Source organism: Ceratotherium simum, chromosome 17, assembly GCF_057802395.1.
Source record: "Ceratotherium simum simum isolate JZ-2026a chromosome 17, ASM5780239v1, whole genome shotgun sequence".
NCBI lineage: Eukaryota > Metazoa > Chordata > Mammalia > Perissodactyla > Rhinocerotidae > Ceratotherium > Ceratotherium simum.
The window spans coordinates 49,690,851-49,715,850 of record NC_141916.1 but is presented as its reverse complement, the minus strand read 5'-3'; the positions used below and the strand labels follow the sequence as shown (position 1 = coordinate 49,715,850).

The 25,000-nt window shown below is 35.6% G+C and overlaps 1 protein-coding gene across 5 annotated transcripts; it reads right to left on the bottom strand.

Annotated features, from left to right (window-relative positions):
* Positions 1 to 258: 258 nt before the first annotated feature.
* Positions 259 to 24,855, bottom strand: LOC147914802 (T-cell surface glycoprotein YE1/48-like). Of its 5 annotated transcripts, none has more exons than XM_087442753.1 (9): positions 24,718 to 24,855; positions 17,799 to 17,901; positions 16,258 to 16,374; positions 14,860 to 14,949; positions 13,677 to 13,919; positions 11,821 to 11,963; positions 9,919 to 10,025; positions 3,716 to 3,877; positions 259 to 3,635 (listed from the first exon to the last, which is right to left on the bottom strand). In XM_087442753.1, the coding sequence occupies exons 1-8, from the start codon at positions 24,772 to 24,774 to the stop codon at positions 3,730 to 3,732; spliced, it is 1,008 nt and encodes a 335-aa protein (XP_087298879.1). In that variant the 5' UTR covers positions 24,775 to 24,855; the 3' UTR covers positions 259 to 3,635; positions 3,716 to 3,729. The 5 variants fall into 5 exon arrangements, 4 of the variants coding, with proteins under 4 accessions (XP_087298879.1, XP_087298878.1, XP_087298880.1 ...); XM_087442752.1 differs by having other exon boundaries at positions 259 to 3,632; XM_087442754.1 differs by lacking the exon at positions 24,718 to 24,855 and adding an exon at positions 21,058 to 21,451 and having other exon boundaries at positions 259 to 3,632.
* Positions 24,856 to 25,000: the final 145 nt, after the last annotated feature.

The following is a 25,000-nucleotide window of genomic DNA, read 5'->3' as shown; positions in this document are numbered from 1 at the left end:
AGAGGCAAGGAAAGTTTCCACCCAGAGTCGCAGAGGAAGCATACTGACACCTTGGTGCTGGACTTCTATCTTCCAGAACAGTGAGAGAATACATTTCAGTTGTTTTAAGCCATCACATTTTTGGTACTTTGTTACTGCAGCTCTAGGAAACTAACACAACTATGAAAAATAACGTCAATAAATTTGACAATTTAAACAAAATTGACAAATTTCTTGAATGATAAATATTATCAAACGTTACAAGAAACAGAATGTCTAAATAGCCCTAAGTCTATTAAAGAAATGGTATTCCTAATTTTTAATACCTTTTCCCAAAGAAATTTCAGACCTAGATTATTTCGCTAGTAAATTCGATCAAACATTTAAGGAATGAAAATACAAATCCTATCCTCCCAAAATAGATGGATATTAAAAAAAATGCCACATGAATATAGAAATGCCAGCATTTCTCCAATACCATAAACATAAAAATATATTTTAAAAAAGAAAATAACAGACCAATATCCATTATGAATATAAACACAAAATTCCTTGAAATATTACCCAAACAAATCTAGCAATATATAAAAAAAGATGATAAATACAGCATGACCAGGTGGGATTTATCCAAGAAGTCTAAGTTTTGTTTAACATTCAAAAACCACTCAATGCAATTCACCATATTCAGTGACTAAAAGAGAAAATCTATATAATCATCTCAATAGATGTAAAAAAATCATATAACAAAAATCAACTCCTATTCATGATGAAAGTCTCAATCAACAAGAACAGAAGGCAATTTCCTCAACATTATAAAGAGGATCTACAAAAAGCCTACAGCTGACCTCACACATAATAGTGAAAGACTAAATACTTCTCTTTGTAAGACTGGAACAAAGCAAGGATGCCTACTGTCATCACTTCTCTTCAATACTATACCAGAGGTCCTAAGCAGTACAATAAAACAAGAGAAAAAGTGAAGGAAAAAGATAAATAAAACTTTCCATATTCTCATAGGACATGATTATGTACATAGAAAAGAAAAATCCTAAGGAATCTACAAGAAGGAAAAAATACCTACTGGAAATAAGTAAATTTAGCAAGGTGATAGGACATGAGGTCAATTTACAAAAACCAACTTCACTTCTATAAACTAATAACAAATAATTTGAAAAAAACATTAAATGCCATTTATAGCAGCATCAAAAATATAAATTTAACAAAATATGTATAAGACCTATATCCTGAAATGTATCACATTGCTGAGAGAAACTTAAAAAGACCTAACTAAATGGAGAGATAAATTATATTCATGAATTATAACACTCAATATTGTTAAGATAGCAATTCTCCCCAATTAATCTACAGATTCAATGCTATCCCAGGCAAAATCTCATCAAGCACTTCTGAAGAAATGTTGAGAAAATGCAAAATCCCGGAATAGCCAATATATTTTTGAAAAAGAAAAAATTTGGAGGATTAGCACATCTGATTCCAAGGCTGACTATAAAGCTATGTAATGGAGACAGTGTAATATTACTGCAAGATTAGTTATATAGATCATGAGACAAAATAGAGAATCCAGAAATAGACCCACACAGATATGGTCAATTAATTTTCTACAAAGGCACCAAAGTAATCCAAAGGAGGATAGGGAAGTCTTTTCAACAAATATGGCAACAAAACTGGATATCTATATGAAATAATAGTGAGCCTCGACCCTTTTCTCACACACAAAAATTAACTTGAAATGGGTATAGGCTAAACATATAAGTTAAAACTATAAAGCTTCTAGAAGCAAACATAAAAGAAAAATCTCTGTGATCCTGTTGTAGGCAAAGATTTCTTAGATAGGACATAAAAAGCACAAAAAAAGAAGAAAATGATAAACTAGGCTTCATCGAAACTTTAAAACCTCTGCTTCTTGAAAGACACCACTAAGAAAATGACAAAGGAAGACAGATTGGGAGAAAGTATTTGCAATACATATATCTAACAAGGGATTTGTATCCAAGTTATGTAAAGAACTCTTACAACTCCATAATAAGACAGACAAATACAATTTTAAAAAAGAGAGAATAGACAATTCAATGGGCAAAAGATTGGACAGATACTTCACAAAAGAAGATATACAAATTGCCAATAAAGACATGAAAAGATGCTCCATGTCGTTAGTCTTCAGGGAAATACAAATTAAAAACCACAATGAGATACCATTACATACCCACCATAAATAGCTAAAATTAAAAAAGTTTGACAATATCAAATCTTGCAATGATATGAAGCAACTGGAACTCTCATATGTTGCTACTGGGAAAAGAAAATGATGCAACCACATTGGAAAATGAACTAGAAGTTTCTTACAAAATTAAACATGCACTTACCATAAGATTCAACAATCAAATTCCTAGATATTTAATAAAAAGAAATGAAAACACATGTGCACACAGAGACTGGCACATAAATGTTCATGGTAAGTTAATTCATAATAGCCAAAAACTGGAAACACATCAAATGTCCATAGGTGGATGAACAAATTATGGTATATCCGTACCATGCAATACTACGCAGTAACAAAAAGAATGAACTGATGATACATGAAAGAACATGAATTAACTTCAAAAACATGCTGAGCAAAAAGAAGCCAGAGACAAAACAGCACATGATGTATGAAATTCCATAATAGGCAAAACTAATTTATAGTGACAGAAAGCATATCACTGGTTGTCTGGGGCCAAGTGGGTGGGGAGGGGCAGAAAAGAACTTTTGGAGGTGATGAAAATGTTCTTTGTCTTGATTTGATGGTATTTAAGAGGTGTACACATTTGTTAAAAACCCATTGATCTCATGATTTAAAAAAGATGCATTTTATTGCATGAATGTATGACTCAATGAGGTTGATTATTAAAATGTCAATGTCAAGGAAAACAAAGAAATCCTGAGGAATTGTCCCAGATTAAAGGAAACTAAAGTGACATCACAACTAAATGTATTGCATGATCCTGAACATGGAGGAAAAATACCTATAAATGACATTGTCTGGACAGTTGACAAAATTTGCATATGGATTATAGATGAAATCATAGTAGTGTAGAAATGTTAAATTTCCTGATTTTGATCATTGTACTATGGTTATAGAAGACAAAGTCCTTGTTCTTGTAAAATATTTAGACAAAGGAACATAATGTCCCCAATTTATTATCAAATGGATCAGTATAGAGAAAGAAAGAAAACTGTAAAGTGCAGCTAGAGCAAAATATAAACAAATGGTAACTATGGGTAAAGGTTATATGACAGTTCCTGGTACTATCGTTTCAATTTTACATGAGAAGTAAGCATCTAAATGAGGGATGGGCAGGATAACTATTTTTTAGTTCTTTATTGTGCTCTCTCTCCAAGCCTAAGCCTATTGAAATGATTTATCCTATGGATAAGGAAGATCCAGAGCTGTCTAATTGGCTCTGTGGGTAGTTCAGGGAAACAGAAAGAGAGAATTTCTCAGGACCACTAAAGAGAGGGGTAACTGATTTCCAAAGACAAAATCTCCCTCTCTTCCCCAAGAAGACAGCCGGCATCTGATGTCTTAAATCACGGTCCAAAAGAGCATTTTCTTCCTCTTCCAACTCATCTCTTTTTCCACAATGGAATAAGTCCTGCTGTCAAAAACATTAATTTGTAAATAATCACAAATTATCACAGGAAAAAAACAAACAAAAAGGACAAAATTCCATCTCACCCTTTCTTCTGTGTCTACTTGAAGCGGCCAGTGGAAACACAGTCAATTCTCTTCTCACAGATACAATTATAGGTTTTGGAGCAATCAATATTTGCTATTCTTGTTGAGCTTAAAAATGCACATTGTCCTATCCCAGAAGGCAAACTCACTATTGTAGATTTACTGTAGAACAGAAAACATATATGGTCAACTGTTGAATTCTGAAGCTTACAATAACATAAATCATCATCTTTTTAAGTGTGTTGCCTAAAGATCTGGAATATGGAAATGTTAATCACAACTTCATCACTGAAAGATTTTCTTTTGCTCTTATCCTGTTAAATAGAATAAGAGCCTCTGGATCACACCCGTAATCTTCGATTCTATTCCACACTGGGAATTTTTTTTCAGAAGGCAAAATTACCTTGTAATATTGCTAAGGGACCAGAATATATAGCAAACCTGCTCTCTTATGTTAATTTTTTCAGTAAAAGCAAGAGATTAAAAAGGAGAAGAACTGAATTTCTGTGACAGAGATAACCGGGTCTCAGGTGCACATACCCTAAAGAGAAAAAGCAGAATTGGAATATAGCCAGAGATGAAATTGTTTAATTGATGTTTTAATTTGTTTTGTTTCTTTTCCTTCTCTACCCCATAGCTAATAATTATTAGCTAAAATATGACAATCCGTTGAAAAATATCTAAATGCAGGAATTCTATTTTAGCAAAGTGGTGGGTTAGACACCAGAACTATCTTCCTATTGAAATAATTAAAAATGCTGAAAATAAATTTAAAACTTCTTCAATAAATTTATGAACTGGAAAGAAACAAATTCATACTCAGGCTGAGGGTTAAGTAAAGATGGGAACTCAAAAGGGTAAGTGAAGCTCTGAAGTCATTTTACCCTTAATTGATGTAGTAGGCTGAATAATGAATTGCACCCAAGATTCTAAACAGAAGACAAGCTATAAATAGTTGAGACCCCAAAGGGATATATCTTCAGTATAAACCACCCAAGAACTGTCTTTGAACCTTGCACTTAGAAGAGAAAACGAATAATCCCACCTAAGAGTTCAAAACCATAAATCATCTCTCATATAATTTGCATTTGCTATATTATTTAAGAACATTAAAATAGGCTACAGGAATAAAGAGAAACAAAGAAGGAAGATAAATGAAACTAAGTAGCTTGTGAGGCATAGGCAGAACACATAAGATGCATTAAGTATGGATAAGTAAGTTAGTAACCTATGTGACATAAGGTATAGATACAGAAAGTAGAGCATATGTGAGCTAAACGTAGAAAAGGAAGAAAGAACAATGTAGACACTAAATATAATACTCCAAATATACATGACACACATAGATACTCAACATTCATGAGGTCCGAAGTTCCCCACCCATTGGTGACACTCATTCTGGCCCTCTGTCTAAGAAACTCACATAAAATCCATAGCTGCTCATAAGGTTAATTAGAAAGCTGCAGCTGTGGTCAGGCTTCCATGCTCCAGCATCTCCCCAATAAAGAAAATGTGTATGCTGGGCACAAGAACCTTCTGTCTGTTGAGACCCTTTACTTGAATCTCAAGTCTGGTCCTAGAAACCACACCATCATCAGGAAAGGGTTATGGGGCAGAGAGAGTCAGGCCGTATGAAGATTGCCTAACCCAGGATTCAGGTGATCCTTTCACCCCCTAGCACCTCATCCTAAATGTGACAACCTATCCAACTCATCCAAGTGTGAGAGCCATTCCATTTCTTTCCCTCGACATACTGCAATGTGTTTTAAATTAATTTAATTAACTATACAATTTAAGTATGTTTATTTGGTCCATGAGCCTTTCTGTTCTGTGACCTCTGAGATTGTTTGCCTGAAAGTGTACTTACAGGCTGAGATTACCTTAAGGTAATTTCCTGCATGACATCTTTTGTAGGTTTGCAGCCCAGAATTACACTACTTGCAGGGCCCATATTTAGAAATAAAAGTAGTGCTGGAAAACGGGTGATGTCAGGATCTTGGCAGAGTGAGCTCTTCCCTTAGACTTTCCTCCCTAGGACGCAATGAAAAGGACATTCATAAACCAATGGAGGACACTCACACAACACAATAGACATCTGAGAGACCCATGCAGCCATACGCCTGAAGGTGGAGGTGCTGGACCCTCCAGGAGGCAGTAAGGAGATATCCCCTCCCTCCCCAAACTGCAGTGACCTAGGGACTTTCCAGCAAGAGGACATAAGGCTTACAAATATATATGCACCTAACACAGGAGCACCAAAGTATATAAAGCAACTATTAACAGACCTAAAAGGGGATATTAATAGCAACACAACAATACTAAGGGACCTTAAAACCCCACTTACATTAATGGATACACCATCCAGACAGAAAGTCAACAAGAAAATAGTGGAATTAAATGAAAAAGTAGACCAGATGGACTTAATAGATATATATAGAACACTCCATCCAAAAATAGCAGAATACATATTCTTCTCAAGTGCACATGAACATTCTCAAAGATAGAACATATGTTGGGAAACAAAGCCAAGCCTCAATAAATAAGAAGATTGGAATCATATCAAGCATCTTTTCCGACCATAATGCTAGAAAACTAAAAATCACCTACAAGAAAAAAGCTGGGAAAGTGACAAATATGTGGAGACTAAACAACATGCTACTGAAGAATCAATGGATCACTGAAGAAATAAAAGGAGAAATAAAAAAATATCTGGAGACAAATGAAAATGAAAATACACCATACCAACACATATGGGATGCAGCAAAAGCGGTCCTAAGAGGGAAATTCATAGCAATATGAGCCTACCTAAATAAACAAGAAAAATCTCAAATAACCAATCTTAAACTACACCTACCAGAAGTAGGAAAAAAAAGAACAAACAAAGCCCAAAGTCAGCAGAAGGAGAGATATCATAAAAATTAGAGCAGAAATAAATGAAATTGAAACAAAAAAAAACAGTAGAAAGGATCAATGAAACTAAGAGCTGGTTCTTTGAGAAGATAAACTAAATTGACCAATACTTAGCTGGACTCACTAAGAAAAAAAGAGAGAAGGCTCAAATAAATAAAATTAGAAGTGAAAGAGGAGAAATTACAATGGACACCTCAGAAATACAGAGGATTATAAGAAAATACTATGAAAAACTATATGCCAAGAAGTTGGACAATCTAGAAGAAATGGATAAATTCATAGACTCATACAAGCTCCCAAAACTGAATTGAGAGGAATCAGACAATCTGAATAGACCAATCACAAGTAAAGAGACTGAAACAGTAATCAACACCTCCCAAAAAATAAAAATCCAGGACCAGATGGCTTCTCTGGAGAATTCTACCAAATATTCAAAAAGATTTAATACCTATCCTTCTCAAACTATTCCAAAAAATTGAAGAAGACAGAACACTTCCTAACACATTTTACAAGGCCAAAATCATCCTGATCTCAAAGCCAGAAAAAGACAATACAAAGAAGGAAAATTAGAGGCCAATATCACTGATGAACATAGATGCAAAAATCCTCAATAAAATATTGGTAAACCAAATACAGCAATACATTAAAAGGATCATACACCATGATCAAGTGGGATTTACATCAGGGATGCAGGCATGGTTCAAAATGTGCAAATCAATCAATGTGATACACCACATTAACAAAATGAGGAATAAAAACCACTATAAGACATTATTGAAAGAAATCGATGATGACATAAAGAAATAGAAAGACATTCCATGAACATGGATTGGAAGAATGTCCACACTACCTAAAGCAACCTACAGATTCAATGCAATCCCAATCAGAATCTCAAGGACATTCTTCATAGAAATAGAACAAAGAATCCTAAAATTCATATGGGGTAACAAAAGACCCCGAATAGCTAAAGCAATCCTGAGAAAAAAGAACAAAGCTGGAGACATCAAAATCCCTGAATTAAAAATATATTACAAAGGTATAGTAATCAAAACAGCATGGTACTGGCACAAAAACAGACACACAGGCCAATGGAACAGAATTGAAAGCCCAGAAATGAAACCAGACATCTACAGACAGCTAATCTTTGAAGGAGGAGCCAAGAACATACAACAGAGAAAGGAAAATCTCTTCAATAAATGGTGCTGGGAAAACTGGACAGCCACAAGCAGCAGAATGAAAGTAGACCTTTATCTTTTGCCATACACAAAAATTAACTCAAACTATATTAAAGACTTGAAGGAAGACGTGAAACCCTAAACCTTCTAGAAGAAAATATGGACAGTGCACTCTTTAACATCAGTCTTAGATGGATCTTTTCAAATACCCTTGTCTACTCGGACAAGGGAAACAAAAGAAAAAACGAACAAATGGAACTTCATCAGAGTAAAGAGCTTCTTCAGGGCAAAGGAAACCAGGAACAAAATGAAAAGACCACCCACCAACTGGGGAAAATATTTGCAAGTCATATATGCAGCAAGGGTTAATCTCCAAAATTCATAAACCACTCACACAACTCAACAACAACAGAAAAACAACCGAATCAAAAAATGGGCAGAGGATATGAACAGACATTTTTCCAAAGAAGATATACAGATTGCCAATAAGCACATGAAAAGATGTTCAACATCACTAATCATCAGGGAAATGCAAATCAAAACTACACTGAGATATCACTTTACACCTGTTAGAATGGCTGTAATCAACAAGACAAAAAAGAGCAAAAGTTGGAGAGGATGTGGAGAAAAGAGAACCCTCATACACTGCTGGTGGGTTGCAAAGTGGTGCAGCCACTATGGAAAACAGTATAGAGATTTCTCAAAAATTAAGAATAGAAATAGCACACAACCCAGCTATCCCACTACTGGTTATTTATCCAAAGAACTTGAAATCAACAATTCAAGGAGACTTATGCACCCCTATGTTCATTGCAGCATTATTCACAATAAACAAGATGTGGAATCAACCCAAGTGCCCATCGACTGATGAATGGATAAAGAAGATGTGGTATATATATATACAATGGAATACTACTCAGCCATAAAAAAATACAAAATCTCCCCATTTGCAGCAACATGGATGGACCTTGAGGGTATTATGTTAAGTGAAGTAAGCCACACAGCGAAAGACAAACACCATATGATTTCACTCAAATGTGGAAGATAAACAAATACATGGACAAAGAGAACAGAGTAGTGATTACCAGAGGAGAAGAAGGTTGGGGGGTGGGCATAAGGGTTAAAGGGGCACATATATATGGTGACAGATAAATAATACTGTACGACTGAAATTTCACAATGTTATAAACTATTATGACCTCAATAAAAATAATAATAATTTTAAAAAGTGGCCGTGACTCATAGAGCCCCAAGGCATCCAACAAAAGCAAATTCTTTCTTGAGGAGCCACCTTCATCTCAGTCCTTGAATAAGTTACACAGCAGCTCAAAAAAGAAAAAAAAAATCACTAAACACTACAAAGAAAATGGCGTCGTGAGCAAAAGCCAGCAGAAACAATAGAGTGGACCCACAAAACTTCAAATATAAGAATTACCAGATATCAAATATAAAATAGCAATGTTTAGCATCTTTCAAGAAATAAGAGACGGCTTGAAAATATGAGTAACTAGAAAGATTTGGAAACATGAAACAATTTCTAGAAATAAATAACGTAACACAGTTCAGATTTTTTAAAAATCATGGAACAGTTTAACAGCAGATTATAACTAAATGTAAACACAAAAGTCTACAAAATTCTGCACTTCAAAATTGAAGAACCATAGTGCAGGTGTGTGTGTGTGTGTGTATACTCACATACATTTATGTTTATAAATAATATAAACTAATAAAGTAAAGGAGTTTCAAAGGAATTCTTGGGATACTTAAAATATTCATTTAATGTTGTGGGAGGGATCACTTTGGCTGAGTCAGGATGGTTCAATCTCTCCATATCACTTCACTTTATGATTTTGTTTTATTTTGTGTACCTCATAACACATACTTCTGAGCATGTATTTAGCATCATAATTTTATTGTTATTAATAACTCTGTGTGACACATCTCTTCCTTTTTAGCTATACTTCCTGAAACAGTTTCCTAATCATTCTACTTATTCTGACCAATGGTGTCTACTTGAAATTGATTTAAGCTGTGCAAAATACTAGAAGATTCCTTTTAGATACAATCCTTCCAACCCCAACACCAATATTAGAGTTTGAATGCATTCCAGAGACTTACGTTCCAGAAAATGTGCCATTGTCAATCCATTTCCACTTCCTTTCCTCTGCATTATATGATAATCCAATCCAGTAGTAGTTTCCATAAGTCTGGGGTTGAAGGAAGGCCTATAAAGGAAACAAAATATATCATGTGACTAAATTCCCACCTGTCAGATGAATGAAAAGGATAGGTAAAGGGCCCAACTGTTTGTAAGGCCACTACTCTGCTACATCATCCTTCATCCCTCCTTCCTAGAAAACCTTCTCTCCCCTCAAACCTGTATTTTCATTTTGCAAAGTAATTTTCTACAAGATTATTTTATTTATTTATTTATTTTTGGTGAGGAACATTGGCCTTGAGCTAACATCTGTGCCAATCTTCCTCTATTTCGTATGTGGGATGCTGCCACAGCATGGCTTGATGAGCAGCGTGTAGGTCTGCGCCCGGGATCCGAACCTGCGAATGCTGGGCCACTGAAGCGAAGCACACGAACTTAACCACTATGCCACCAGGCTGGCCCCCGGGATTATTTATGTTGAAAATGGTTGCCAGTCTCATAGATTATTCAAAAAATGGAAAAATTTAAAATCTAAATATCTAACAATAGGAGATTTGTTGAATAATTTATGAACTTTATGAAACCATTCAAAAATCATGTTCCAGAAAAATACTTAAGCATGGAGAAAAATGATATTACATATTCTTAAGTGAAAAAAGGAATCTTCAAAATAAATTTATTAAAACAACAGGTATATCTGGGGAGACGTGCCTGGGAGCCTTCAGCCTTCAGCTTCAAAACTGAAAGACTGGCGGTAGTTCAATAGTTGGAAGAGGTGAGGGGAAAAAGGGCAGTAGTTGGAAATATTTACTGTCCTATAATGTAATATATCAAAGTGACATATCACATAATGTCTGATTAAATGACAATGTATTTTAAAATATAGGTTTAAATTTAACTGTGTTTTACTGCAACAAACATAAGAAGTTATTTTATGACTTGATCTCATAAATTCTTTTATGTTGTGATTTAAAACATCTATTAGATTTGCATATAAATTTTGTGTTGTTTTCCTAAACGATAAATAGAGGTTTCAGTCTGATCTTTACAAACATCTCTCTATAAAAACACATTTTATGTTTGTAGTTTTTATTAGTAATAAATTAAAAAGATAATTTTGATATTGTTGTCACTGCATTTTCTCTTTTTATAATTCTTTTTGAAAGCTATACATCTTGATGTAATATATAAGAATATTGATCAAGTAAATGTTACCTAAAGATGCAATGAAAATCACCATAAGGCTAATTTGTAAAATTGTTATCACTTGTATGTTCCTCATTATTATCTCCATTTTGTTAAATAGGAAAACTGGGGCCCAGAGAGGTTAAGTACTTTACCCAAGGTCACCCAGGCAGTAAGTGGCAGAACTGGATTTTACCCCAGGCTCCTGTATTCCTAATAGTAACTAGCAGACTACACTGCCTCAGGGCTCGTAACTGCCACTTTATGTGGAGAAAGAACCGCTGGGGCTAGGCTGCGATTCACCAAAGGCTTAAGTACTTCATCAAAGGAAAAGCATAATTCTCCATGAGCAAGTTCCCCTGAAGACTCCTTAGAGAGGGAGGTGATTGCAAAGACCCAAACTGCACCTTCAAGGGGGTTTCTATTTTAGAAATAATAAAGGTTGTCAGGATAGATAATGTGTATTGAATGTTTAGTAACAAGATCATATGCCTATTAGCAGGCTGGGGTCTCCTGGTTGACTCTTAACTATACAATTTTTGCTCACTCAAGAGACACAACACAAAGAATAACTACAGGTCCCTCTTTCTGGACTCCCTCCTGTCCTCAATATCTTGGGTCCAAGAATGGCACACAGAGTGCAAGAGAATAAAAGTGAACATAACAACCCATGATACCCATTCATCTTCATCATCTATCTTCAAAAGAGATAAACCGCAACTTTGGCAAGTCTGTTTACACCCCTTCCAGTCTTTTTTTTCAGTGGTAAAATAATAACACTTTCCTCCACAACAGGACCCGTGGTCTTCACAGAGTTTGCCTACAACATATAAGGTGAAACATTAAACTTCTTGTCGTCTGGTATTCTGTTAAGCAGAGTAATATATTTATCAGCCTTCTATAAATACTCTTAATAGCTATCAAGAATGATAATATGAGGTTCATCCATATTCTAGAAGGCCAAGAGATATCTGCACTCTCATATTCATTGCAGCATTATTCACAATAACCTAGATATGAAAACAACCCAAAAGTCCACCAATGGATGAATGGATAAAGAAAATGTGGTACATACATACAACAGAATATTATTCAGCCTTAAAGACAAGGAAATTCTGGCATATGCGACAGCGTAGATAAAGCTTGAGAATATTGTGCTAATTGAAATAAGCCAATCACAGAAGGACAAATACTGCATGATTCCACTTGCATGAGACATAAAAAATAGTCAAACTCAGAGAAACAGAAAGTAGAATGGTGGTTGCCAGGACTGGGGTGGGGTGGGGGTCGGGGAATGAGGAGTTGTTGTTCAATGGGTATATAGTTTCAATTATACAAGATGAATAAGTTCTAGAGATCTGTTGTACAACATAGTGCCTACAGTTAACAATACTGAATTGTGCACTTAAAAACTTGTTAAAAGGGTAGATCTTATGTTAAGTGTTCTTGCCATACACAAAAAAAGGAACAGGAGGAAAATTTGGAGGTGATGGATATGTCTATTGCCCACATTGTGAATGGTTTCACAGATACATGCACAGGCCCAAGTGCCTCAAATTGCATACATTGAATATGTGCAGTTCTTTGCATAATAATAATACCTCAATGAAGATGTTTTAAAAATAATAAAATAAAATTCAAAAGAAGATTCTGGAATGCCTTCTAAATAAAATAAACATTATTCTTTGGATTTTTTCCTCCTCATGTATTTTACAATATACCAAATTTTAAAAATATTATTGATCCTCTAGTAATAAAGACAGTGAATTTCTATTAACTACCATAACTAAATGATACTAAATGTGCAAAATCTCTTTGTAAACTCTAAATCCTAAACAAATATTTAGTAGTTGTTGATTAACCAGGTCAATTCATTTCATTGTCATGCATGATAACAGAGTTTACTGTATAAGATTTAATATTCTTATCTCTTGGATGTTTGTGGCACAAGCATCAACACTATGGCGAATCTTACAGATGTACTGCAGGGAATATGTATTGATCACAAATAGACCATATATCTGAAGTCAGGGCAGAATGGATACACACACACACACACACACACACACACACACACACACACTTATCTTTACAACAGCATCCAAATAAAAGGCCTTGTGCCCACTAATGCCTAAGTATATTTTTACTGATAGCCTCGATATTTCATGTCAGCAACAAAATGGGAGTGTCTAATTTGCCCACAGTTCCAAAATGACCCAAATTTTCAGGGGAGCTGACATATTATTTCACCTTCTAGGAGAAGTAGGAATGCAAGAACCGCCATTGAATTTTGGGAAACATAGGGCTCTACTAATCCAAACATGGTTTCTAGGGTCTTAATCCCATATTTGAAACACATAAACACAAATACCCATACTACATCTAACAAGCACAATTTAAAGTTGTCCAGTAGACATAGATCGCTAGCATACACCATAGGCCTGTTTGTTAGGCCTCAAAGCCTCTGGAGGGGAAAAAATAATAAAAAATCATGCAATCTTTCATTCAAGATTTCCTCCTATACCCAAAATACCTGTATTTTGCAAAGACTTTGAAAAGCTCTCCTGTTTTCTATGACATCTCTTCTTTTCTATAAAGAGTGAGTCCAGTTCCTTTTTCTGCCGAAGAGTTTCACTTTTGAGAATGTCATATTCTAAAGTCTTCTTTGTCAAAAGTTGCTCTTTTAAATAGCTATCATTTTTTATATTGTGGTACTTTTGACTGAGATTTCGTAGAATTTCCTCCTGTTGATGTTTTTCTTGAATATACTGAAAAACTAAAATTAATAACATAGATACAACACAAAAAAGTACTCATAATGCTTAAATGTTGAAATTTAATGGTGAAAAAGTCTCACTTTGACAAACAACCCATTTCATTACTTTAATTAGTAATTTGACATTTAGAAAGTAACACCTCAATAAACTGACCACAGAAATAGAAACATCAAATTTCTCACTATTAGCAACTTAAGTGTAAAATAAATAAAATAAGCTATCTGCATAAACTTATAATGGCAACACCTTACTATTCAGTTTAGTTTCTTTTTAACAGTTAGCACATCATTTACAAATAGGCACCAAAGTGAAAACCAATCAACATTTAGCAACACTGAAATGAAATGAAAATCTGCATTAACAAACCTGAAGAGATAGCATCATTATTATTGGAGTAGATGGAATATCCATAGGAGAAAAGAGAGGAAGATTCAAATATGTAATTTTATCTGAGTGTAACATATTAATGTTTTTCTCTAAAGACGTCACGGAATTCAAATAAAAGATAAATGTTGAATTCAAGATCATCTAACATCCACACATAGGATCACTCTTTTTACTAAACCATTTCTTCATTGTACACTTAGAAAAAGTCAAGAGAAAGTCATAATTTCTTTTGAACAGTTTTTCGCAAAGAATGTCTATCTAAAATTCACAATGATCTAAACTCGGAAAGCAGAATATTACTGTCCTGCACCAGAAGGAATGTTACCATGTATTATACAGAATAAGAAAGTTCATTACTGACATAGTCAGTGGGATAGGTAAGTAAAATGAAAATGACACTGTGATGTGTCTGAGGAAAAATCACCAAAAAAGAGCCACCTGGAACATTCCCCGATTACAGCCAAGGAACAGTTATTGGATCCTGGTTAATATCTACACAGTTAGTGCTTACTGCTGTTACTCAGACTTGAAGGATATATTCCAATTACTCACTCTTTGTCCCCAACACTGTGACTGTCACCAATAGAATTAAGCAGAGGATCCCAAGAGTCACTACAATGAGACGCCAGGTTACTGAAAACTCTTTAAACAAAGAAGGAAGAAAATAATCATTAGGAATAGAGCCTCACCCGCTACTAACGTTAACCTAGGACACCATTTGGAACAAAAAGACAATCTTCTCCAAAACTTTTACAAAACTATATCATACAAATTGATTTAAACTTGTGGTCTAGTCATTACAGTTTTAAAGTTTCAGATTTCTGACTGACATACACCCATTGTAGAAATCCTACACACAGGAACAGTCCTACAGGATTTTAAAAGTATATCCCTGACAAAAGCACAGATGGCAATAGACACAATACACATTTATGAGAATCCACACTGACATGTATACTCCTTCCTATGATCATGATTAACCATGAAGATGAAGGACAAAGCAGTCAATATTCTTGAGAAATTGGTGGCCAATAGTGGATATTCTGAAGCTGCAAATGTGATCGGGGTTCATCCTTAAAGGAGTTTCCAAAAATCAACTTCCTTTCTTTTTCATCAGTTCTATTTGTTTGTAGTCAATACTACGTTTATCCTCCTACTTTTCAGGTCCTTACGATCTAAAAATTGTATCTCTGTCACTAAATTAAACAAGTAAAAGTTATTCTTAATTTAGATTTGTGACAATATTTGAGGGGAGAGAGAGAGAATAGAAAAATTAGAATGCTCCTTTTAATTTGAACATTTTTGCTTCTTCATTGCCATTAATGTTTGGTAAATATTTAAGACATCTAAAATATCTTTTGTCTGAATAAAAATATTGTTTCTAATGCATATTTTTCATTTCTCATTCTGTAAGACTTTTATTTCTCTAGAAAATGTAATCTTTTCTTGAGACTCTAGTCTGTCCTTTACTTTTATTTATTTATTTTTTTTCCCTTTTTCTCCCCAAAGCCCCAGCAGATAGTTGTATGTCATAGTTGCACATCCTGCCAGCCGCTGCACGTGGTACGCCATCCCAGCACGGCCCGACAGGCAGCGTGCCAGTGCGCGCCCAGGATCCGAACCTGGGCCGCCAGCAGCTGAGTGCGTGCACCCAACCACCAAGCCACGGGGCCGGCCCCTATCCTTTACTTTTAAAGGCCTCATCAATTCCTCTTAAACAAATTTGAATGAAAACATTCTATTAGCTTCTCAAATTTAAAAGAATTCATTAATTTCTCCATTCTCACAAACTTTAAAAAAAAAAAAAAAGGCTTGTCCTACTAGTCTACACAATTATGATTTCATATTACCCTCTGAGAACCTGAAGCACAGATAGGAACACTTTTTTCAAAAGTCTAAAGTTTGAGAATCCATAAGAGACAGGTGAATCTAGATGCTTAAAACATATACCTTTGTCATCTGTTTTCCCAGGCCTTTTAGTACCACAAGGCTTTAATCTATTTTGTGACTCTGAAGGAGACTGAAGAACTCGCAAGGAGGAATAAATCACTTCCTGATTGCTCATGTCTTGAGTAAGAAGAGAAATATATTTTGCATTAAAACTTTGCAACAGGATGATTTCTGTCTAAAGAGAAATTAAAATGTCAGTCTATAGGAACATACCAGGATTAAAAGGTATGTGTGTATATGTGTACGTGTATGTGGCTGGGCTGTGTGTTTATTAACTCCTTTCAGTGCCTATGGCTTGTAGACTGAGCTTGATTTATTTTAGAAATGGAAAACCTTTCAATATCTCTAATCAAGTCATTTATTCTCCTAGTGATTACTCTCATAATTATTAGAAAATACAGAAAGAATTTTTTTTAAATCTACCAATAGATTGAATAGCCTGGGTCCTATTCACCCAGCCAATTTAGCTCAAAATGTTCAAAAAACATATACAATTGTTAGGCATAATTGGTACCATCCCAAATTACTGAGACATTTTAAAACTATCAATTTAAAAGCAAAAATTCTATGTTTTTGAAATTCTGAAAAAATATAAATATGTTGGCTTTAAAAAAACTTAATATACACGTCCAGATCTGGATATAAATATTAAAAGGTTCTTGCATTCTTTTAAATTACAACATGACTCTACCAGAGTGTTTCCCGAAGTGTATCCCACACACCATCTGCAAAAGAATTATTGAGGGTTAACACTGCAGACTGGTTAACATTCCAGATTCCAGTGCCCCATGCAAGATATGCTGAATAAAAATCTCTTAGGTTGGAGCCTAGACACTTGTATTTTTAATCCCAAATGATTCCATGCATATTAAAATTTTAGAAATAGTCTTCTAGTGAATGATGTTGCCAGAGAAGCCTATGTGAAAATAAATTTGTCAGTGGGCAGTCATTAGGCAATATCTATAAAGGATTCAAGCTATTAATGATATTAAGATAAAAAAATTGTAAACAGTAAATACTTAAAATTTACCTTGTTGCTTATATTAATGAGTGTGAAAAGATGATATCCAGAAAACAAGAAATATGGAAAACAAATTGCACATGTAACGACATTCTTTTAAAAGTTTTTTAATTTATAAAATTTTCTAATCTTAATTCTGCACATTTTCTCTAATTTCCTAAGGAAAAGGAGTTTTTTCTATCACAGAATCCTTTAATATTGATAAGATAATATGTAAATCATTAGACTCAAATAAAAAGTAATTAAGCCCCCAAATCCCTCTTCACTTAGATAACACAAAGCAAAAATTGTAGCATGTTGAAAAAAAGAAAATAACTCTCCGTGAATGCTGAACTAGTTTTCACATCCTTCCAAGTTAACGCAGCCCTAAAGCAATCAATAAAGAATGCTTTCCCATCAATTCCATGTTCATGCCAAGTCATCTGTAATAAAATGCCATATTCCTAGAATTTTTCCTTTATAAGTAGGACTAATAGTATAATCAGGTACAAAGATCTGGAGGAATGAAAGCAGATGTTACCTGTGTTTGTGCCATGCAGTGATGCAGGTGGAGGAAACTGACCCAAAAACGAGGTGGGAGAAGTTGGCCTTTCCAATCCTGGATCCCTTGGATGCGTGAGAGGCTGCAAGACAGAAGGCAGAAATGAATTGTCTCTGAGTGGTACTACAACTCAAAATTTTCTGCCCCTCCTCTTGACCAAAGTGGTAAAAGGAAATTGTATGATAAAAGCTGAAGTTGACGGGAAGGGAAAAATGGTCATGAGCAATATCTTCCTCCATTTCAACTAAACAACCACTTAGTACTCTTCGCAAAATAACAATCAAAATCTCTGTTTGAGGACTGAAAAGATAAAGGAACACAGCTTTGTAGAAAACAAAAACTAGTATCTTTAACAAAAACTAGCACACTTGAAAGAAACTGCTAGTAAAAACAAATGATAAAAATGTATATATATATAAATATATATATACATATACAGAAGAATTATTATTACTATTCTTTAACTCATAAATATCCTGTTATAAAATTTCTTTTACATGTTGCTATTTGAAAAAAAGATTATTTCTTTTTTCCATTTATGTTTATTGCAGATAAATGTATTTTAGAAACTATTTTAAAAAATCCATAACTCCACTATAAAAACTTTGATGTATATTCTTCTAGTTTTTTATCCATTCATTAAGTTTACTGTCAAAGTTGATGTCATTCTATACACAACGTTTTTGATCTACTATTTTCTAATAAATGTTTCTTCTTTTAAAAAACATTTATCTAAAATGTGATTTTAAAACCATATATAGTTATTACCCATAGAGATTATACCATAATTTATTAAGGTAATCTCCTACTGTTGGACATTTACATTGTTCTCAATTTTTGCTACTATAAAAAATATTTGGGGGCCGGCCCGGTGGCGCAGTGGTTAAGTGCACGCGCTCAGCTGTGGTGGCCGGGGGTTTGCAGGTGCGCGTCCCGGGTATGCACGGACCCACTGCTTGTTAAGCCATGCTGTGGTGGCGTCCCATATAAAGTAGAGGAAGATGGGCACAGATGTTAGCCCAGGGCCAATCTTCCTCAAGAAAAAAGGGGAGGATTGGCGTCGGATGTTAGCTCAGGGCTAATCCTCCTCACCAAACAAACAAAAAAAAAATTTGGCCTGTACTTTTGACTATTTTCCTAGGAAAATTTTTTAAACATGAAACTACGTGGCCAAGGATATATACAATAAAGAACTTTGACACATATTACCAAATGCCCTCCAGAAAAGTTGTTCCCATTTATACACCACTAGTTGTGTGTGAAAACGTTCACTATTGATTTCTAAGAGATACTGGTGAATTATTCCTCTACTTGAGTTTTGTGTATGAATCTTATTTCATGAAGATCTACATCCTTCCAGCTAAAAGAAATTCATTTCTAGAACTCTGTTTCTGTGAGCCAGACCCTGCCAGAGTATATCCAAATCTCTCATTAAAGTTTGCTTTCATTTGACACAGGCCTTGTCGATCTTCTGACCTACAGCTTTATGAGGCCCATTTACATTGCTCTTCAAATCAAGTGGCAGTGGTTAATATGGAGTGTGGAGGAAGAGGAGTGAGGTGTGGGACACAAGGGGAAATTGATTATGCAGAGGCAAACCCACACCTACTTCACCAGGCTCTGACTAAATTCCTTGCTTATTCTTTTCTTCTCTTACTCACCTCTAGCCACAACTAAACCATCACACTTTAGAAGGCTTCCCCATTCTTCAGTTTGCTCATGCCCCACATCTCCACCCAACTACTTTACAGACACAGTCTACTGAGTGATCTGACCACTAGGACCCAGTCTAGCTGTCTGCCTGTTGTTTGCCCTCAAGTAGCCTACTTCTGTCCCTCAATGCAGTCTTTAATCTCTGAATCACCACTGAGGTCTGCCACTTGTCACCATGTGCAGGCAGTCCACTGAAATACCTCCCAGAGACTAATTTAATTTAATAACATAAGCAAAGCATCATGGGTGGAGTCTGGACACTTCAGGAATACTTGCTGCTGGGCATTTTCTTCCCTTTACCCTAATCCTGGATTGGCTTTGTCAATCTCAAAACAGAGAGAGATCCTCAGCCCTTTATCCCAATGCCAAAAATAAAGAAATAAAAGAAGCTCTGTTGAGAGAACATAGGGTGTAGGGCTGGGAGAAAGAGTAATGGTTGTTGAAAAGGTGGCAGAGATACTATCATTTATTGGAGGACCTACTGTGTGTATAACCATATTGAAACCTGTGTGTATAACTGTATTGAAACCTCTCAACGCTGACAGCTATTTATTATCGTCCCCAATTTACAAATGTTGAAATCGACCTTAAGAGGTTAGTTGACTTGCCAAAGGACACATTATTGCTAATGCTTGACCCATGTTTAAAATCAGGCATGACTGAATACATGGAGTACAAATGGACTACGGATTCTAAAGGGCCTTGATTTTCAACAAACCTCTGCCACGAATCATGAATTCTGGAACCAGGCAGATCTGGCTTGAAACACCAGCCCTAGCTTCTATGTGTGAGTTGAGGCAAGTTACTTCACTTCTCTAAACCTCGGATTCACCACAGTAAAATAGGGATAATATTTGCCTTCCAAGGTTGCTGTGAGGATTAAATGAGATAGGGTATATAAAGTGCCTAATCAGACCTGGAAAATATATAGTAGACACTCATTAAATGCTAAACATTATTATTTGAGGTCTAAGATTCAAATCCTCCCTAGCTGTAACCATTTGAACAAGTCACTCCAAATCTTTAGCCTCATTTTCCTCACCTGGTAATAAGAATATCACTCACTTCCTAGACTTGGAAGAATTCAATGAGATTATCACTACAGATAGGATTTCTTAGACTTCAAAATAGGTAAATGTTCATTTTTTCTTTCTCTCCCAAGATTCTATAAATAGTGGAAGAGCCAAGACTGAAATCCAGAAATCCTGTCACACTGAGCTAGGTTGTCTATCCTAGCATGTCAGGTTTGGAGTGCAGATGCTTGGAGGAAAGTTTGTGTGTGTACGGGAGAGGAGACGCACATTAGCATAATTTAGGAGCTGGGAAACATGTGGCAGCACACTGCTACCTCTTTAGAAAAACCATTCTTTAACTTCAGGTCTAGTTATTTAAATCTTACTGCCCATGGAGATGTTAGTAACTTTGAGCTTTTTTTCTGTTTTGATTTACACCCTTCCAGCTGGTGGAGGGTAGACAGTTCTCATGATGCAAGCTAGACAGGTAAAGAATACTTTTTTATACTTACATAGTTGTCTGTCTCCTCTATATAAACTCTATAGGGTGAGTACATCTGTCTTGTTCATTATTATACCTGCAGCACATAGAAGAGATACGAAGCCTATGTGTGTACTCGATGAACATGTGCAAGTTAAGAGAAATTGACTACAAAATCTAGATTTTTCAGTTTTAGAAAGAGGCAGAATGAAATTAATGATTGAAAAGCCAAATTGTGTAGCTGTTCCCTCTAAGCTCTAGTTCCTTTTTATTACTAAGCTCTGAATTTCTAGATAAGGCAAATTTCTTCTTAAATGAGAAGATAACCAGCATCAGAAGGTAACAGCAGTAACTTCAGATGGGACTAACTGAAACTCCTAGCGTGGCCCTTTGATCAAAGAAGCACAAAATTGGCAGCACCAAACTTCATCTAGTCCCAACCACAGTTAATAAAATAGAAAGATGAGAAATTTGAAGAATGTTTTTAATGCTCTTGAACTTTGTCTTCCGAATTCACTTTTTTGCAAAACACACATCCACATACACAAAATGACTAAATAAAGCATTCATGTATTTTCCCTGGCTGCTTTGCTGCAAAGCCTTTTTTCACTTGGGAAACCACACATTTTACCCATCCCTTCCTGACAACATTAACTTTGTCAGCTAGAAGCTTAGCACACAGCTTCTAGTCACACCTTCAAGCTTTCTGGTCACACCTTCAAACCTCAGTGCCTTATCACTTCACAGCAGCACGCTGTTCTTCCTGTCCTAAGCTGAAGTAAAGGGTGTCTGGAATAACCACCAGCTCCCAGGGAAAGATGGTCTGCATCACTCTATTGTGAGGAGTAACCTCACCTGGCCAGGTTCCTACCTCCATGGTAATTTGTCCTAATGCCTAACCTTTACACCACTGAGTGATATTAAATTTCCTGGGTCTTACATTAAAACTCAAAAGACCTCTTGTTTGAGGTTTCCTGTTCCCCTAATTAGCCACCTTATTTGTCCTTCTCATCTTTACAATAAAAGCTATTCTGAGTCAGCCCTGATGGCCTAACAGTTAAAGTTCCGTGGGCTCTGCTTCAGTGGCCTGGGTTCGGTTCCCGGGTGCAGAACCACACCACTTGTCTGTCAGTAGCCATGCTGTGGCGGTGGCTCACATAGAAGAACTAGAAAAACTTACAACTATACACAAATATGTACTGGAGCTTTGGGGGGGAAAGAAAAAAAAGGAGGAAGATTGGCAACAGATGTTAGCTTAGGGCGAATCTTCCTCTGCAAAAAATATACATATACATTAAAAAAAAAAAAAAAAAAGCCATTCTAATGCTCTAGAGTTAAAATCCTCTATATTGTCCCAACTGGCCTCCAGCAGTCAATCAAACTATAACCATCCTTTCTCCAATTTCTAGGTAACTAAAAGTGCAGGCCATCTCAGGAAATAAGACAGCATGAAAAAATAATGGCAAAAAAAGTATTTCAGATGGCTATTTGGGATCTGCACCACTAAGGGATAAAGTCTACTCACAGGTTGAAAGGGAAAACAGCTCTGTGAAGTAGTGCCATAATTAAGAATTTTGATTCTTCAGTCAGTGTTCTCTCCACTATATCACACAGTTCAGACTTCAAGCTTACCCTCAAATCATTCATTTACTATTGTTGTTTATTTTCATTAAATTTTTTGGATTTTCTATTCTAGCTCATTACTAAATGCTAGGAAACCAATTATGAAAATAATCAATAAACTTAATGTTCACACAAAAACCTGTACATGGATGTTTATAGTAGCTTTACTCAGAATTGCCAAAATTTGGAAACAACCAAGATGTCCTGTAGCAGGTGAATGAATAAACTGTGGTACATCCAGACAATGGAATATTATCCAGCACTAAAAAGAAATGCGCTATCAAGAGACGTGAAAAAACATGAAGAAACTTAAATGTGTATTATTAAGTGAAAGAAGTCCATCTAAAAGGCTACATACTATGTGATTCCAACTATATGACAGCATAGAAAAGATAAAACTATGGAGACAATAAAAGGATCAGTGGTTGCCAGAGGATGGGAGCAGCAAAAAAGGAATAGGCAGAGCACAGAGGACTTTTAGGGTAGAGAAAATACTCTGTATGATACTATACTGACGGATACATGTCATTATACATTTGTTCGAACCCATAGAATGTACACTAAGAGTGAACCGTAATATAAACTATGGACGTTGAGTGATTATTATGTGTCAATGTTGGTGCATCAATTGTAACAAATGTACCACTCCGGTGGGAGATGTTGATAACGGGGGAGGCTACATATGGGTGGGGGTGGGGATGTATGGGAAATCTCTGTACCTTTGTCTTAATTTTTTGTAAACCTAAAATTTTTCTAAAAAAATAGTCTTTAAAAATAATCATATGGGTCAGTGGTTGAACTTACAGCACAATCCATGTTCACAGGTCTCACACATTTCAAATCAAAACAAAGTAGTCTAACAATAGGATATATAAAATAAATACTCTCAGCCATCATTTATATTCATATTAAAAATGTCCATGTGAATAGACTCAGCCTGATATCGATGAAATATCTGCCTGCACTCTTAATTATAAGAAGTAGAGGCAGAAAACCTGGAAACTCAAAGGAAAATATACAAATAAAATAGAATAGTAGAGCCTGGCAGATCATCCCAATTCTCATTACTCCTCTATGCTGCGCTGTATTTGTTGCTTTGGTTGAGTAAGTTAAAAGAGCTCTACTCAGTCTATACATGAGAAATTAGGATCACAGGTGAGCCACATCCAAAAGACACATCCTTATCCAATGTGTTCAAATATATAACTCTGCAGTATGAGTATGCGCATATGCAAAATTCATGGTAATTGAAAGGGTTCCATAGCGACAGAAATGAATCTCTTCTACCTTAGGCTAAGTTACAAAAACAAATAATCTGAAGGCAGTAAGTACAAAAGACAACCAGTCCGACAAACTTTTACGAAGCACCTACTATACGGAAAAGACTGTGCTAGGTGCTGGTGTAGTGACGCTCCATCCCATGAAGGGAAAAAGGAGGGATAGGGCGCAGACCCAGCACTCAGAAATAAGTCCGATTACTGTAAGAGGTCTCTTTATCATAGGGGGAGTAGAGGTGGGGACATGTATCCATGAATGCTGGATCCTGACGTGAATGCTATAAAAATCTAGTTTCACATAAAACTAGTGCTGTACAAAATTTAATTTTTAATGATCATTGTCCACCAGCAGCTTACAATCAAGGGCCAGTACAAACAAGGTATGAGAAAATCAGAGACAATATAAAATATTAACCCTAATGACCTATTCTCCAATCTTGCTTTGAATACGACAAACTTAGTAGATAACGGGGAAAGAGTATAACAAGTAAATCAGAGCTAGAAGGAAGTTAGAGAATAGGGACAAAGAGTTAATATGTTAAAGAGTTTTTAATCCAAGGACTATTTCCCCCCAGCCTTGCTCAATCTTGAGTGGATCATCTTATTCAACAGGAGCCACAGAATGAAGATTATTTTGAGGAGCAACCAAAAGTTGAGCCCACTGGAGGTTCAAAGAGCAATTGTTTCTCCCCTTGTCCTTGAGGTTGACATCTAAGTATAAGAGAATTATATGATTTTATACTGTACATCCATCAAGGTCTACAACTTGAATATTTATTTTCATAAGAGACCTGAAGTGATGACAATGTAGTCTTGCACAATGAAGTGGACATCAGGTGACTTTCCATGGCAACCCTGAAGAGGATGCAGTGTCAAGAACCAGATAGCACTCCATGGCAAACAGGCCACCAAGCCAGGCTCCAGAGCTTCTCTGTCCAAAGGGTAGCCACAAGCCACATGTGGCCATCTAAATTTAATCAAAATTAAACAGCACTTTAAAAAAGAGTAGTCTATTGGCACCAATTACACCAGTTATTCCACCTTTAAGTGAAAAATCAACAGGACATGATTTAT

What these genes read in the sequence shown, in the direction of transcription:
- LOC147914802 (XM_087442753.1), bottom strand. Translation starts at nt 24,774, where the DNA reads ATGGAAAGTCACCTGATGTCCACTTCATTGTGCAAGACTACATTGTCA. An exon ending in TAGATGATGAAGATGAATGG is followed by an intron (nt 10,026 to 11,820) that starts GTATCATGGGTT and finishes TTTCCTTTATAG; the next exon opens with GCCTTCCTTCAACCCCAGAC. An exon ending in AATGGCACATTTTCTGGAAC is followed by an intron (nt 3,878 to 9,918) that starts GTAAGTCTCTGG and finishes TCTGTTCTACAG; the next exon opens with TAAATCTACAATAGTGAGTT.